At 36.9% G+C, this 15,595-nt stretch overlaps 1 protein-coding gene across 13 annotated transcripts in view; it reads left to right on the forward strand.

Annotated features, from left to right (window-relative positions):
• Nucleotides 1-996: 996 nt before the first annotated feature.
• RRAGB (Ras related GTP binding B) overlaps nucleotides 997-15,595 on the forward strand; it is a 43,599-nt gene continuing 29,000 nt past the window's right edge. For 2 of the 13 annotated variants that reach the window (XR_014835493.1, XM_021079806.2), the window contains exons 1-5: nucleotides 1,011-1,644; nucleotides 2,463-2,496; nucleotides 5,219-5,318; nucleotides 9,627-9,710; nucleotides 11,582-11,648. Coding sequence is in view for 8 of the 13 variants with exons in the window: in XM_021079806.2 (XP_020935465.1) it covers nucleotides 1,553-1,644; nucleotides 2,463-2,496; nucleotides 5,219-5,318; nucleotides 9,627-9,710; nucleotides 11,582-11,648 (377 nt within the window). In the remaining 5 variants the exon portion in view is untranslated. Of the gene's footprint in view, nucleotides 1,645-2,420; nucleotides 2,497-5,218; nucleotides 5,319-9,626; nucleotides 9,711-11,581; nucleotides 11,649-15,595 lie in introns of all 13 variants that reach the window. The other 11 variants (XR_014835494.1, XM_021079807.2, XM_021079809.2 and 8 more) reach the window with 10 other exon arrangements.

The following is a 15,595-nucleotide window of genomic DNA, read 5'->3' on the forward strand; positions in this document are numbered from 1 at the left end:
TAACATGGCAAATAGGAAAGTCTGAGGTCAAGAGCACACCTTGTTTCTGCTCAGTTTCCCTCCCTTCCTTCTTTTCTTCCCTGTCTTTTCTTCTTTACTTCCATCTGTCCTTCCTTCTCGCCCTCCTCCCTCCAGTCCTTCTTTCTTTACAAGGAAAATATACCATATATATATATGTGTACACATACATATACACACACTGTATATAGTGTATATATACACAATATACTGTATATATACTATATATAAAATATTACATATATAGTTCAAAAGGGATTACGATGAAAAGCAATAGTCGGCTCACTTCCTAGATCCCCTGCTTCTCTCCAGAAGCAACCCCTTTGAACTACTCTGGCTGTTTTTTTCTTATAGTCTCTACATCTAAATAGGGTATTAATTTGCCTACCAGTGGTCCTTCAGTCATCACCTCTAGGCTTTGTCTATTGACTTCTTACCATGCTGTGTAATTTGTTTTCCTTTAAGTTTTAAACAAGTGGAAAGTGTAAGTCCTAAAATTCCTGATGAATCCCTGGTCCCAGCAATAATTTTTATTGTGCACTATGTGGAAGACACAGTTATAATCACTTCGGATGTATTAACTCATTTAATTACAAGTTCAGCTACAGGAAGAGGACTAATAATAAAAACAGGAAAACAAAGACAAAAAACAGGGAGAAAAGGCAATGTTGTGCCTTCCCCACTGAAAATCGTTAAGGGTGAAATAGTTGGGGGGGGGAAAGCTAGATTTGAAGCACTGAAATTGCAACCAGCTCCTTTAATTCTCCGCGTGGGAGGGCAGCGGGGCCAAGTGGACCACAACTACAGCCCCTTCAGGTTGGCAGCGCCCTGCGGTGCCACTGGCTTAGCAAGAGCCAGGGCCACGTGAGACAGGAGGCACTCTGTCTTTCTCCCCGCAGTCTCTATGGTACTCTTCCCAGTCTACCCGCCCCTAGGGAAGCGGCAAGTCACGTGACAGGCTCCGGGTTTACGGCAGGTGCCCACGTGATCCTGGCCTGCAGTGGGGTGGCTGTGGTGAGGTACCTGCACTCCTGAAGGGCGGGCGGTTAGGTCGTATCCGCCGCAGTCGCCGGCGGACTCTGCCGAGCGGCCAGGCTCAGGAACCACAAGCTGGCTGAAACATTCATCGCTTAGTGCTTTCAGCACGGGTCTGCTCTTTCTGCCACCTCCGCCTTTCTCGTCCCCACCTCTTTGCGGGTGAAGTCCCCTTTGGGTTTCGAGACCTTGAGGCCTGAGGCCCAAACTGGAGACGAACCCCCTTCCCCCGTCCCTCCTTCCCTCTCATCCTCCATCTCTTCCTTTGCACCACTGAATCACAGCCTTTGAGCCGGCCAGCTCTGAGGTGGCTTGAGGCCAAGTTCGGGGCGCTAAAGGTAACGGTGGGGATAGCAGCCCCCCAGTGGACAAGGCGGAGGCAAGAGTATAGGAGGCCTAAGGGCCGCCGGCGACGCTAATAGGCGGCCGAGGGGGTGAACAAGGGGAAAAAAGGAGAGTACTGCGGATTTAGAAGGGACTGGAAAGGACTTGTTGCACGATGGAAGAATCTGACTCTGAGAAAAAGATGGAGAAAGAGAATGTGGGGTCGAGAATGGATCCTCCCATAGGGGAACCGGAAGGATCGCTTGGGTGGGTGAAGGGTATTATGTCAAACCTGGAGGGGGGAGGGAGCGTTCTAACTAAAGAAAAGACAGTGAATTAGAATGTTTCACCCATGATAAATTGTTTTGACGCTTCGATTTACCAATAAGGTTGCTTTTGGTGGTTGGATAAACTGGCAAGAGGACTGATTGCTAACTGGTCAGAAACAACACTTGGGACATGCCTGAATATCACTCTGGGGAGGGGAAGTTCAGAATTGCTTTGAATTATCAATAAAGAAGATTTGACATCATCATGTTGAGGATTAGACTAGGAATAGGGTTGGCATTTCATGGGCAGAGATCAGTTCCTTGGGAGTGCTTTTTGTGCCAATTTGTACAAATTTGAGATTTGTATTTTATATGCTTTGTGCCCTTGATGAGTGAAATATTGCTTGGAAGAACAGATGAAAGACTAAAGATTTTTTTTAAAATATACTGACTTTTTAAAAAGGTATTCAAATATGACAATATTGTTTGATTTATTACAGCATTTGTAATTATTCTTTGATAAATTTCTTAAGATGATGAAAAAATTAATCTTGAATTTTAGTGACATTTATATTTCTAAATCCATATTCCTAGTAGCTATCTCCTGAGCATGTAATTAGGGGAGACAAAGCATAAACCCAGTTTTATAATTTAGGAAAATCAGGGCCTCTACCTAACTGAGGTTCCCCACATAGCTATACTCAGCTGTTGTGCTATAAATGTCTCCTTTGCACCTCCACATTTTTTAGTATCTCTTTAATTCCTATTTCTAAGGCAACTGGATTATGGACTCTGTCTTTTGGTTTATATCTACAGATGGGTGCTACCAAACACAGCCATGAAGAAAAAGGTAAGATGCGTTAGGTACATCAGAAACATAAAGGTAAAGGTAAGAAATTACTGTTTAGCAAATATATTTGTGATGCATATTTGCCATCTTTCCTGACTATTGGAGGAACCTTCTACATGTTCTCCCTGAGTCTTGTTCCTTTCTTTGCTATCAGGTTTAATTTTTCTAATATATAAATCTGGGTCATTTACATCCTTAACTTTTTATAACTTCCTGAAGCCCATAGAATACAATCCAAGTGGCTTCATCTCATGGAATGCACTTTAAAAATCTATTCCTGGCTGAACCATCTGCCACACCTATGCATCTTATCATAGCCATGCAGAATCTGTTTTTCTCCAAGTTTACAAATTAATTTACATTTTGTGCAAGCCATATACACACACTACACAGACTTCTGCCTGCACATTTATGATAACCCCTACTCACATGTTACCACAATAAGGTTTTATATGAATTCCTCAAATGGAATTGAACACTCCGTCTCATGCACTCTTATGGTACTGTGCTCCACCTTGGAGTTTAGGAAGAATCGATAGGAGCACAGCTCTAGAGCAAATTCCTGAACATTTTGGGCTTTCAGTTTCTTCCTTTGTAAAATGGTAATGTTACCTACCTCATAGGATTGTTATGAAGTTTAAATGAGCAAATGTAGGTAGAGCACTTAGATTAGTACTTAATACAGTCAGCCTTGATAAGTTTTTCATAAGCTATTAAAGTAATATTTTTTAAATTAAAAAATAAAATCCCATTAAAAAGAATAAAATATTGCCACTTGCAGCAATATAGATAGCCCTGGAGAATATTATGCTTTGTGAAATAAGAGAAAGAAAAATACTATATGATGTCACTTACATGTGGAATCTAAAAAATAATACAACTGACTCTATATAGAAACTAGAAACAGACTCAGACATAAAAAAAACAAACATGGTTATGAAAGGGGAGAGGAAGAAGTCAGGGACTAATTAGGTGTATGAGATTAACAGAAACTACTATACACAAACTAGATAAGCAACAAAGATTTACTATGTGGCACAGTATATCTTGTAATAACCTCTAATGGAATATAATTTGTGAAGTAAAAATAACCTATAATAGAATATAATCTGCAAGAAAAAGTAGCACTATGCTGTATACCCGAAGCTAGCACAATATTGTAAATCAGCTATACTTCAATTAACAGACAAAATGTACTATATTTAGCCTTAACTTTGTCTAATACTTCAGTTATATAATTTCAGTTTGCTAAGGAAATGTTCTTGATGAGCCTGTCTAAAGTTTCTATCAATAGGGACAGCTAAAAATACCAGAAATTTGTGTGTGATTAGAAATAAAAATATTTTTTTCTTAAAACTTTAGACTAGCTCCTCAGGAATATTTCTTTAGTGAGATAGAATTTAAATAGCTAAATAGTTAGATTAAATTGAGCTTGAGGGCAGAACATTTTTATTAATACTCCCTATATTTGTAATTAGGACTTTTTATAAAATATCTTAGAATAGAAGATAGAACATACACCCCCTTATTTGAAAAGCAAGGTAATTGGAACTATATTTCATAAAATTTAAGTTAGAAAAGGCTCTTAAAAGTTACCTCACCCAATTCCCTCCTAGTACAAGAATCTACAGGATCTTTGATAGGTGTTTTTCTGTCTTGTTAAATGCTGTCATTGACAAGAATGAATACCTTCACCCTTTCCATTGGACAATTCTCAATGTTAAAAAATTGCTTTGTTTTGATAGTTTGCTCATTCATGTTAGGCACTGAAGACTCAAAGGGGATTCTCCCTGCCATTCAAGAGCTCAGAGTCTTGTGACAGACCAAAAACAAAAAAAAATTGGATAAGTATAAAGAATTGTGGTTTTTGCAGTGTCTTAAGAGTGCCATAGGAGGACATAAGTGAAACACACCAAAGCCAGCCTAGGGCATTGTGATCAGAGAAGGGTCTTGAGATGATTACTCAACCAAGTCTTGAAGAATAAGTGGAGCTTAGCTGAAGGAAGAAAAGGGAGTGGAAAGTTACTGGCAGAGAATGCAGCATGAAAGAAAGACTTTGGGCTCCTTGGATACCTTGAGCAATCAAAGGGGCTATAAGCAGTTCAGTACACTATGACTAGATTCTACAAGTTCCAGGCTAGGAGGCTCAGAAGATAAGGGGAGAGGAATAGATAAGCCAGATCAAGGAGGGTCTTGAACATAATTGAAATACTTGATCCTGTAGGCGGTAGGACACTTTTGAAAAGAAAAAAAAAAAAAAAAGAGTAATTAATGGACCAAAATTATGAAGGTAAGTAGAAGAGATGAGATCAAGGGCAGAGGTGGTGAGTTTGACCCTGAGCAGGAGGAAGAGCTATCAACTAATCTGAAATATCCTGCCAGGTAGTTCAGCACACAAAACATTAGATTATGAGAATTTCCTCTCAACTTGGTATTTCTCTAACATAGTTCTGAATGTATGATAGTATATATTAATAGCATAATAAATTCATTGTGATTCTATCACCAAGAAAAATGTGTGACTTATGACAGGTAAGTGTCTGGCCTTTGGAATTCTTGGTACCTCTGCATTCACCATTGCTGGGGTAACTAGTTAGTTATGATATCCACACCAGGTTGTTAGTACTGCCACTTTAGTACAGGAAAGAAATAGATTCCTTTAGACTTATTTGCTTGTGATTGCTGACTCCTTTCCTTTCTTTTTTCCCCATTTTGTCCTTAGGTACTGTTGATGGGTAAAAGTGGGTCTGGTAAGACCAGCATGAGGTCTATTATCTTTGCAAATTATATTGCAAGAGACACACGTCGCCTTGGTGCAACAAGTAAGATGTTTTGTCTTATTGTAAAGTCAGGTGATCTTAACTGTTAATAATCTGCATAACACACTTGGTTGCAGTAACTTGGGGATGCAGAGATTGACAGATTTGTTTTTGAGCATGTTTCCCTTTTTTCATTCCTTCTCAGAGGGTTGTGACCTAATTCTGTTACTACCACTTGCTCTCTTGGGGAGGTTCTTTCCTTTCTAGGTTGCTTACCAAGTGGGATACCCTTGCTCAACTTCTCTTTTATCCTGCTCTTTCTCAAACAAGCATAGAGGCCCTTTTGTTTGTTCATTTTGCAAGGGGGGGGATTTTTTTTAACTCTTATTATTTAAAGGAAAATTAATTGCTAGGTATTAACAAGCATAGCAATAAAACCTAAGTTTTTTTAAAAAGCAGTAGTTAATCGTAGTCTTCATTAAAGGGTAAATTGCTTGGGTTGGGGGGCTGTCTGAGGGAGTTACCCAGACCTGTACTCTGTTGCTTCTCTTTCTGGATACACAATAGAAGTTCTAATTGGAGTTCTAGCTTTGACTTGAAAAATGTTTCATCACCCTTTATGGTTTGAATATTAAATCTGGCTTCTTAGTATCAGCTGCCTGGGCTGCCATGGCTGCCAGTTCAGTGGGTCTCTACTCCTGGGAGACCCTTTCTGACTTTAGGCTATAATGCCATTTCATTTTGTAGCATTCAAGCATTTCTGGATTCTTCCTTGGTCCTTAGCCTCTAGGTGATGAAACCATTGCCCTACCTGGCTTTCAAATTTTCCTGATCTGGGTTGCTCGCATCTTGAACACTTAGAGACAAGACACCCACTACTTCATAAGGTATCTCACTTTGGTTGTAAGAAAGACAGACACTTTAAAACACCTGATGTTCCAGATCCTAGGATACAAAAGAGAAGGAAACTTTATTTCTATTCTTAAAGTGCTTGGAGTGTAGTATAAACTCATAATTGGGAAAGCTTTAAGGTTAATTTTTAGTTAAAACCCTGAGTCTATTACCCTTTATTTCTGTTAGTTGGTACCCTTTCTGTTCTCTTGAGCCCCTACAAATATTATAGTATAATTAGTGTTTTAATCCTAGCCATCCCTTGCCTCCTAAATCTTATCTTCCTTAAGTTAAATATCTCCACTTTCTCCATCTATTCCTTATTTGACACCATTTCAAAGCACTTTTAAGGACTTGTTTGAATGTGTCTGTAAGTGCTGAAACTTGAATGATGATGTGCTCTAATCAGGGCAGAGTAGGACTGTTATATCTCTTGTTCTGGACATCACACTGCTTTAGTACAGTCTAGCCCCTATTCTCCTTTTGTGGAGTGGCCTTCATTATATTTAGTCATACTAAAAAAATTCCTTTTCACATATATTTTTATTAAAACATATGCCCTCCTTCTGATCCTTATGCAGTTAATATTTTGAATCTAAGAATAAATGCTTATCTCTATTAAATTCTTTGGTTTTATTTGTTTTGCCCATGATATATTGTGAAATCCAGCTCAAGTTACTATCTCACTGGGCCTTAGTTTCCTTATCCATAGAAAAGGGATTGGATCCTATTTTAATTTTAGCTATTCTCTCATCTGATATGTTAGCTGACCTTTTTAGCTTTGTGCAATTTATACATTTGATAAGTATCTCATCTAGTTTTAAACTAAGTCATTTATCAAAAATTTTGGTCAGGGAACAGGGTCCTATGGCTTTTTATGCCTCAAGAGACTTTCTTCTAGATAGTACCTGTCCAAACTTCTCTGTGTTTTGATTTGTTGGTTTTTCTGTTCTTCCAAGTTTAATATCTGGACCTAATAGTCCTATAGTTTCAGCAGCTTAAAGGGAGTTAATGTTTCTTGTATGCTATTTTATTTACTTTAGTTTTCATATTAACTTCATTTTGATAGATGAAGAAAGTACAATCTAGAAATTAAGCTCACTCAGCTAGTAAGTGTTAGAGTTAGAATGTTAATCTATGTTCCTGCTTTATTCATTATGGTACAGCTGCAGCTCCTGGCAGACTTCTTTCTCTCGATGTTCTAAATTCCACACATTTTATTGCAGTACATTTTTATAGTCCAATTAATACTTCTGTTTTTAGCTAAGCAGTGGAATTGATTGACTACTTTAAGTCTGGTGAATAGTCTTGCAGCCCAAATTTCAGATCTAGTCCAGCTCTTTAAAATAGTTTGAAATAATCTAGCAGCTTCATTTAAAAGTTATGAATAGAATATTGCAACATATATGAACCCTATACATTAAAGCCGGCCATTTATTTAACAGGTGTTTCTCTGGAGCTTCCTATGAATGGACAGGGCACTTGACCTTAATAATATTTCAAGTGGGACCTTTATTGATAATGCTTTGTTAGTAATTACTATATTTCTTAAAGGTAGTAAAAGTATACTTTAAAATATTATGTTGACCTTAATGCTTTAATGTATCATTAGCTAGTTTGTCATTGCTGAAGAAAGGTCTGGGTTCTACTGTTAAAGTTAGAGATTAATTAAAAATATCTATAGTGTATTAATTTTTACTTACTAATCCTTTTTATACAGTTACTGATTTTCTTTAAAAGTAGGAAAAGAGTATTTAATCTAAAATATTATGTCGCTTTAATGTTTTAGTATTTTTCTAGTTTGTCATTGCTGAAAAAAAGTCCAGTTTCATTTTGTTAAACTTAAAGTGTACTGTGTTTTGAAATTTGAAGTAAGGATACAGAATGATGGTATAATTAATTTATTAGGGGGCTGTTAAAACACGTTTGATGGAATAGTAAACTTGTCAATAAAATTGATTATGAAATATTTTAGTCTTAAACACTGTTGACAGCTCCAAGATTCCAGAAATCTACCTTCTCAAAATTCTCTGTTCCCTTGGCTTTTATTTAATGCTTTATTACCCTGGTTTTATTCCTTTATCTTTAACCCTCCTTCCCTTCTTAAAAAAGAGTTATTTTCTTCTTTCTGCCCCGTAAGTGTATGTGATTTCCCAAAGCTCTGTTCTTGATTCTTTTCAGTTGCTATTACAACAGCAGGACAGGAAGACTAGGAGAGCCAGAGGGCCCTACAGGAGACATGAGACTAAAGAGGGAAGCAGAAATTGGGGTTAGCTTATAAAGTGCCTGATATGCCAAGTCAAGTAGTTTAAAGCGAGGGTAGAAGGCAGCCCCTAGAGAATTTCAAACAGAAAAGTAATATGACCAGATTTCATTATTTTTAATTTTCAATTTTAATTACAAAAGTAATACTTGTGAAAAATTCAAACATTACGGAAGTGTAGAAAGTCTACTCCTTCCCTCATTTTCAGGCCTATTTCCTAGGGACAACTAGCATTAGTAATTTGAAGTTATCCTTCTGGTCTTTTTTTCCCTGGGTGTATACAGTCATACATACACAGAGACGTATCTTTTTTTCTTTTTAAATAAGAATGGAATAATATATGCATTGTAGAGAGATCATTATATTTGTAATATGGAGGGTAGGTTGGAAGGAGGCAAGGGTAGAAACAGGTTGACAAATTAGGAAACTGTTTTTAGTAGACCAGGTAAGAGATCATGGGGCCTTAACTTAGGTTAGGGTGGTGGTAGTGGATATGGTGAAAAGCAAATGGATGTGGGATATATTTAAGAGGTAGAGTCAGTAGGACTTGCTGGTAGGTTTGGGGAGAATGATGGGGAAAAGAGTACACTCAAGGTTTTAGTTTTGGCAACTGGTTAAATTCTCTGAGTTAGGGAAGATGGAAAGAGGAAGATTTTGTGGAAAGAATGGGGAGATGATGACTTATATTTAGATAAATTTAGTTTGGGATACTTGTGGTTTATGCAAGTGAAGATATCCAATATATGATTCAGAAAGTGAAGACAGATGCATATTTATGGATTATCAGTATCCAAGTGGTAAAATAAAATAATATGAATTGATTAGCTTGCCTGGGGGAAGAATACGTATAAGAGTTGGTGGCCAAAGATGGAATCCTGAAGAGACTCCAGCATTTAAGGGACAGAAAGAAGAATAGGAGCCTGTAAAGAAGGATCTGCCAGAGAGGTTATAGGTATGCTAGCAGAGGCCAAGAGAAAAGAATATTTTGAGAAGAGAGTAGTCAACAGTGTCATGCTGCAGAAAGTAAGAGAAGGACTAAAAAGTCCATTGGATTTGGTAATGGGGCCATTGGTCACTTGATGAGAACAATTTCTATGATATGGGAGTAGAAACCAGATTTCTATCCCATGTGCTCCATATCTAAACAGTCACTGAATCCTGTCACTTCGTTATTGTCTTTCCCTTTCTCAGTAGTACTTCTTTCCATTTTTTTTTAGTACTAGACCGTTTACATAGTCTTCAAATTAATAGCAGTTTGAGCACCTACTCTCTCGTAGACTCTGTTGGAAATACAAAGACATGTAAGATATGATTCCTTTTCCAAGGAGGGGAAACTAAAGGGGAGAAGGGAAGTAGTTTGAGCACCTACTACGTGCCAGGCACTTTATGTATGATAACTCCTTTAATCCTCACAATAATCCTGTGAGGTCAATAGTATACCTCCCATCTCTTTTTAATAGAAAAGGAATAATACACAGAGGTTAAGTGGCTTATCCAAGGTCACACAGAGAGGTAGAGCCAATGTTTGAATTAAGAACTGTCTGACTCTAATGTCCATTTTTTAAAAATAATGCTTTGTTGCTTATGATCTACTTTTTAAGAAGATAAAATTGCACAAAAGTTAGATAGCAATCAATTTAAACATCTTCAAGACAGTCATAGAAGAAACACCACTGTGTGATTAACTATCACATACATTATAAAGATGATAATTACCAGACTTTGAGAAATTTTCAGGATAAGAATTTTCATTATTCTTCCTTGTGATTTTTAGTGCCTGGCAGAGAGTAGATGCTTAATAAATGTTTAAATGAATTCAGAGGGAGTGATGATGGTTAAGTGGGGGTGGTCAGGTAGAGCTTTTAGAGAAGTTGGGAGCTGGGTCTTAGGAGATGAATCTAACTTTGGAAGAAAAGTGGGGAGGACTTTATAGGGCAGATGAACAGAGTAGGCAAAGTATAGGGTGGGAAGGGAAGAGTAAGGCAGAGGTCGCAAACAGGCAGCCTGTATGCTGGATATGGCCTGTAGATGTGTTTCGTTTGGCCTGTGCAGTGTTTTAGAAAAACTGAAATTTGTTATAAATTTCCATAAAAATCTGGATTTCCTTGTACTATTGAAAATTTTAAAGATCTGGTAATCCTAAGCCCACGTTTCTACAGGGCAAATGAACTACCCACTCCATCATTCCCTGGGGTGGATGTTTACTCTCCATACATGATCAACTTTGCTCTTGTACGTTTACTGGCCTGGCTCCTATTAGCAAGTTTGCGACCCCTGATGTAAGGTATGTTGGGGGTTGGGGAGGTAGAGGGCTTTGGGAGTCCTATGAATAAACCAAATTGGACTGGAGCAAAAGGCTTTATTAATGTCAGTCATCGGGGAACATAAAGGTAGATTTGAAGCCAAATTCTGAAGGACCTTGAATGCCCTCCCCCCATAGGCATGGAGGAGCCATTGAAAGTTTTTCGAATGGGGAGTGACATGTTCAAAGTAGTGTTAAGAAGATGAACCTGGCAGTAGCCTATAGGATGAAATAAAGTGAATAAGACTTCTTGGTGGAAGATAATTATGGAGCTACTGTAGTGATGTAGGCTTGAGAAGGTAAGGGCCTTCTTTAATGTTAGTGGCAGTTTGTAAAACAAGGAGTGGAACTGAGAGAGATTAGAAAGCAATAGCAATGAACTGAATGTGGACAGAGGAGTCAAAAATGACCCCCTCAAAAATGGGAAAATGGTAGTAGGGTCATTAGCTGAAATAAGTAAATCAGTAGAGGGAGTGAATGTTTTATGTTTGTCTTGTATTTGATTTTTGTTGTCATTTTAAAACTTTTTTTTGTGAAGGATGTTGGTGGGTCAGAAAAGAGCTATTAAATGGGCCATGTCTCTGTCTTAAATGTTGAAATTTTAACAGTATTATAATTGGAGATTGTTTCTGCTCTAAGCACTAAACTACTAAAAAGTAAAATGACTTACACGAGAGCCAGTTCTATATCTCAGAGTAGTTTAGGTGCCCACCTTGCCACTAAACCATACTACTAAGCTGAAAGTCACCTTGTAGCTTTGAGCATTTCACTCCACTTTGGTTCTTCTAAATCCCATGGGTTTGTGCTTTGCTTATTTTGAATTTCACCTTGCATGCTGCAATTACTAGATTTGTCATGTTTGTCTTCCAGTTGATGTAGAACATTCTCATGTTCGATTTCTGGGAAACCTGGTACTGAACCTGTGGGATTGTGGTGGGTAAGTACCATCTGTGTAATTGTTTGTGAGGCCAATAGCAGTAATCTAGTATAATGAGCACAGAGAATGCACCAGAGTAACTATCATTTGATATAAATACATCAGATAGAAGTTATTTCAGAATTGACACTTAAATAAAGATCTCTGACTTTTATGTTAATTGTGAAAATGCCATCTATACGTGACATATTTAAGCAGCATTAACACAAGCTGGGTGTGTATAGTATGGGGTAGATTATCCTTCTCTATTTCAGATGAAATTAGGTTTCCATCTCAGATGGCCTAACACCAGTGTTGAGCTCTTAACTGTCAAACCATGCTACCTTATTCTTTGTTTTTTTTATAATTATCTCCAGGCAGTCTAAGCACTGTAGATTGAACCTAAGTTTGTATCCTCTAGCTGAGTTTTCCACTGTTGAAGGAATAGGAGACAGTTTTTCCTCTCATGGCCAAAACACTTCCAGAATAGCCTATCACAAATATACATTCACTGTGCTTGGGTACAGGTATTGCTCCCTACCCTATGGAAAGGCGCTCCCTACCATGTGGTGTACTTGTACTTGCATTTCTGTGCTGAAGCAGCAACATGTAGTGCACAGTGGTTAGGATCCTAAGCTGTGGAGTTAGATTGGGGTTTGTATCTCAGCTCTGTTAGCTGTGTTATCTTGAATAGATCATTTAAACTCTTTGAGCTGTAGTTCCTTCGTCTGCACAATAGGAATAATGATGGTACCAATTCATAAGGTAGTTTTGATGATTAAGATTATATATTTTATACAGTCATATATATTTTACATATCATATATCAAAGTGCCTTCCAAAACAAATAAATATCATTCTTAGCTCAGTGTCCCCCAGCTCCAATTATAGAGCCAGCCATGGAGTAGGTGTTCAATGTAAATTTGTTGAAAGATTAGCAAATAAGAAAATGACTTCATTATTGCTAGCAGATGTATCACTTAACATCTGAGCAGCTTTTTCCATGCAAATCCTCCCTTAGTATCATTGCTTCCAATTCTGTAATCCGTGTCAAGAAATTAGTTCAAATACCTTACTTTTAGGCACTAAGATGTTACTGTCTTTTTTACAGATAAATCAGCTGAAGTCCAATGAGATTATGAATCTCCAAGGTCACACAGCTAATTAATAGCCAAGTATAGGACTAGAAGCCAGGTTGATGATTTTTTTTATAAGAACTGCTATTTATTGAGAGCATGCCATATGCCAGGTTTCACGCTAGATTCTTTCCCATAGGACAGAAAATCCATTGATTTTTTTTTCAGGTTAGACTCCAGAAATTTAGAAAATTAAATTGACCAGAGTCCCCCACCCCATTTCATTGAATATTCTACTTTTACAGAAATCTGTTCAACATTCACTCAGTGAACATGAACTTATGTACCATAAAGTGAGCAAAGCACTGAAAGTTATACTGCAGTAGATTAATATACACAGTATTTGGTGGGTATGACAGAAAACTTCATAATACATATAATTTTTTTCTTTCCTTCTTTATTCTGATTTTTAAATTTATTTTTTGTTTAGGTAACATTGGTTTATAACATCATATAAGCTTCATGTGTACAACATTATATTTCTACTTCTGTATACCATAAAACATGCTCACCACCAAAAATTTCCTTTTTATCCATTAGCATACAGTTGGCCTCCTTTACCCTTTAGGCCTTCCCCTATCCCTTTCCCTCTGATAGCCTCTACTCTATTCTCTATATCTGTAGGTTTGTTTTTGTTTGGATTTATTTTGTTTATTATTTGTTTTTATATTCCATGGAAGAATGAAATCATATGATACTTGTCTTTGTTCATATCACTTATTTCACTTAGCATAATACCCTCAAGATCCATTATATGTATAGATACCACATTTTTTTTAATGAATTCATCTCTTCATGGGCAATTAGGTCATTTCCAAAATGTGGCTATTGTAAGTAATGCCACAGTAAACATAGGAGTGCATGTATCTTTTCATATTAGTGTTTTCATATTCTTTGAACAAATACTCAGAAGTTGGTTAGCTGGATCTAGTCTTGATTTTTTGTGGACTCCATATTTTTCTATAGTCGCTGCAGCAATTTACATTTCTACAAACAGCATATGAAGGTTCCCTTTTCTCATATCCTCTCCAGCACTTGTTATTTCTTGCCTTTTTGATAATAGCCAATCTAAAAAGCGTGAGATGATACATTATCATGGTTTAGACTTATATTTTCCTAGTAATTAGTGACATGGAACATCTTTTCATGTGCCTGTTGGTCATCTGTATATCTTCTTGAAAAATGTCTGTTCAGTTCCTCTGCTCATTTGTTAATGAGGTTGTTTGTTTTATTGTTGATGAGTTTCGTGAATTCTTTACATGTTTAGGATATTAAACCCTTATCTGATGTGTGATTTGCATATGTTTTCCCATTCATGGATTATCATTTTTGTTTTGTTGATAGTTGCTTTTACTGTGCAGAAGCTTTTTAGTTTGATGTAGTCTCATTTGTCTATTTTTGCTTTTGTTTCCTTTACCCGAGGAGACATATCTAGAAAGATATTGCTAAGATTGATGTCAAAGAGCATACTGTCTATGTTTTCTTCAGTGGCTTCAAATCTTTAATAATATTGAAGTCTTTATACCATTTTCAGTTAACTTTTGTGTATGGTATAAAATATTATTCTTTACTTTTTGAATGTCACATTTTTCCCCCAACACCATTTATTGAAGAGACTATTCTTTCTCCATTGTATATTCTTGATTCTTTGTCATAAATTTCCATATATCCATATGTTTATTTCTGGGCTCACAGTTCTTCTCCACTGATCTATGTCTCTTTTTCTGCCATGCAGTTTTGATTACTGTGGTTTTGTAGCATATTTTGATTACTGTGGTTTTGTAGTGTATTTTGAAATCAGGGAATGTTATGCCTCCAGCTTTTTTCTTTTTTTCAGAATTGCTCTGGTTATTTGGGGTCTGTGTTTCCATAAAAATGTTAGGATTATTTGTTCTATTTTTGTGAAAAATGTTTTTGGAATTTTGATAGGGATTGCATTCAATTTGTATATTGCTTTAAGAAGTAGAAATATATATATATATATATATATATATATATATATATATATATATATATATATATAGAGCTTTTAAGGGCTGCACTCATGGCATATGGAAGTTCCCAGGCTATGGGTCAAATCAGAGCTACAGCTGCCAGTCTACACCACAGCCACAGCAATGCATTATCCGAGCCATGTCTTCAACCCACACCAAAGCTCACAGCAATGTCGGATCCTCAACCCACTGAACAAGGCCAGGGATCAAACCTGCATCCTCATGGATCCTAAGTAGGTTCGTTAACTGTTGAGGCACTAAGAGAACTCCCAGTTTGCTAATGTTTTGCTGAGAATTTTTGCATTTATGAGCATCAGAGATATTGGCTTGTAATTTTCTTTTTTTGTGTGTATTGGTTTTATCTGGTTTTGGTATCAGGGTGATGTTGGCCTCATAAAATGAATTAGGAAGTGTTCCCGTCTCTTCAGTTTTTTGAAGTAGTTGGAGAAGGTTAGGTATTAAATCTTCCTTGAATGTTTGGTAGAATTCATCTATGAAGCCATCTGGTCCTGGACTTTGTTTTTGGTAGCTTTTTGATTACTGTTTCAGCATCTCCTAGTGATCAGTCTATTAAGATTGTTTATTTCTTCATGGTTCAGTCTTAGAAGGTTGTATGATTCTAAGAATTTTTCCATTTCTTCTAGGTTGTCCAGTTCGTTTGAATATAGCTGTTCATACTGTTCCCTTATAATCCTTTGTATGTCAGTGATATCTGCTGTTATTCTCCTCTTTCTGATTTTTTATTTATTTATTTTTTTTGTCTTTTGTCTTTTTGTTGTTGTTGTTGTTGTTGTTGTTGTTGCTATTTCTTGGGCCGCTCCCGCGGCATATGGAGATT

The sequence above is a fragment of the Sus scrofa genome, chromosome X (assembly GCF_054392235.1).
Source record: "Sus scrofa isolate SSC_HxYL_T2T_F1_AM1 chromosome X, Sscrofa_HxYL_maternal_Yorkshire_Landrace_v2.0, whole genome shotgun sequence".
NCBI lineage: Eukaryota > Metazoa > Chordata > Mammalia > Artiodactyla > Suidae > Sus > Sus scrofa.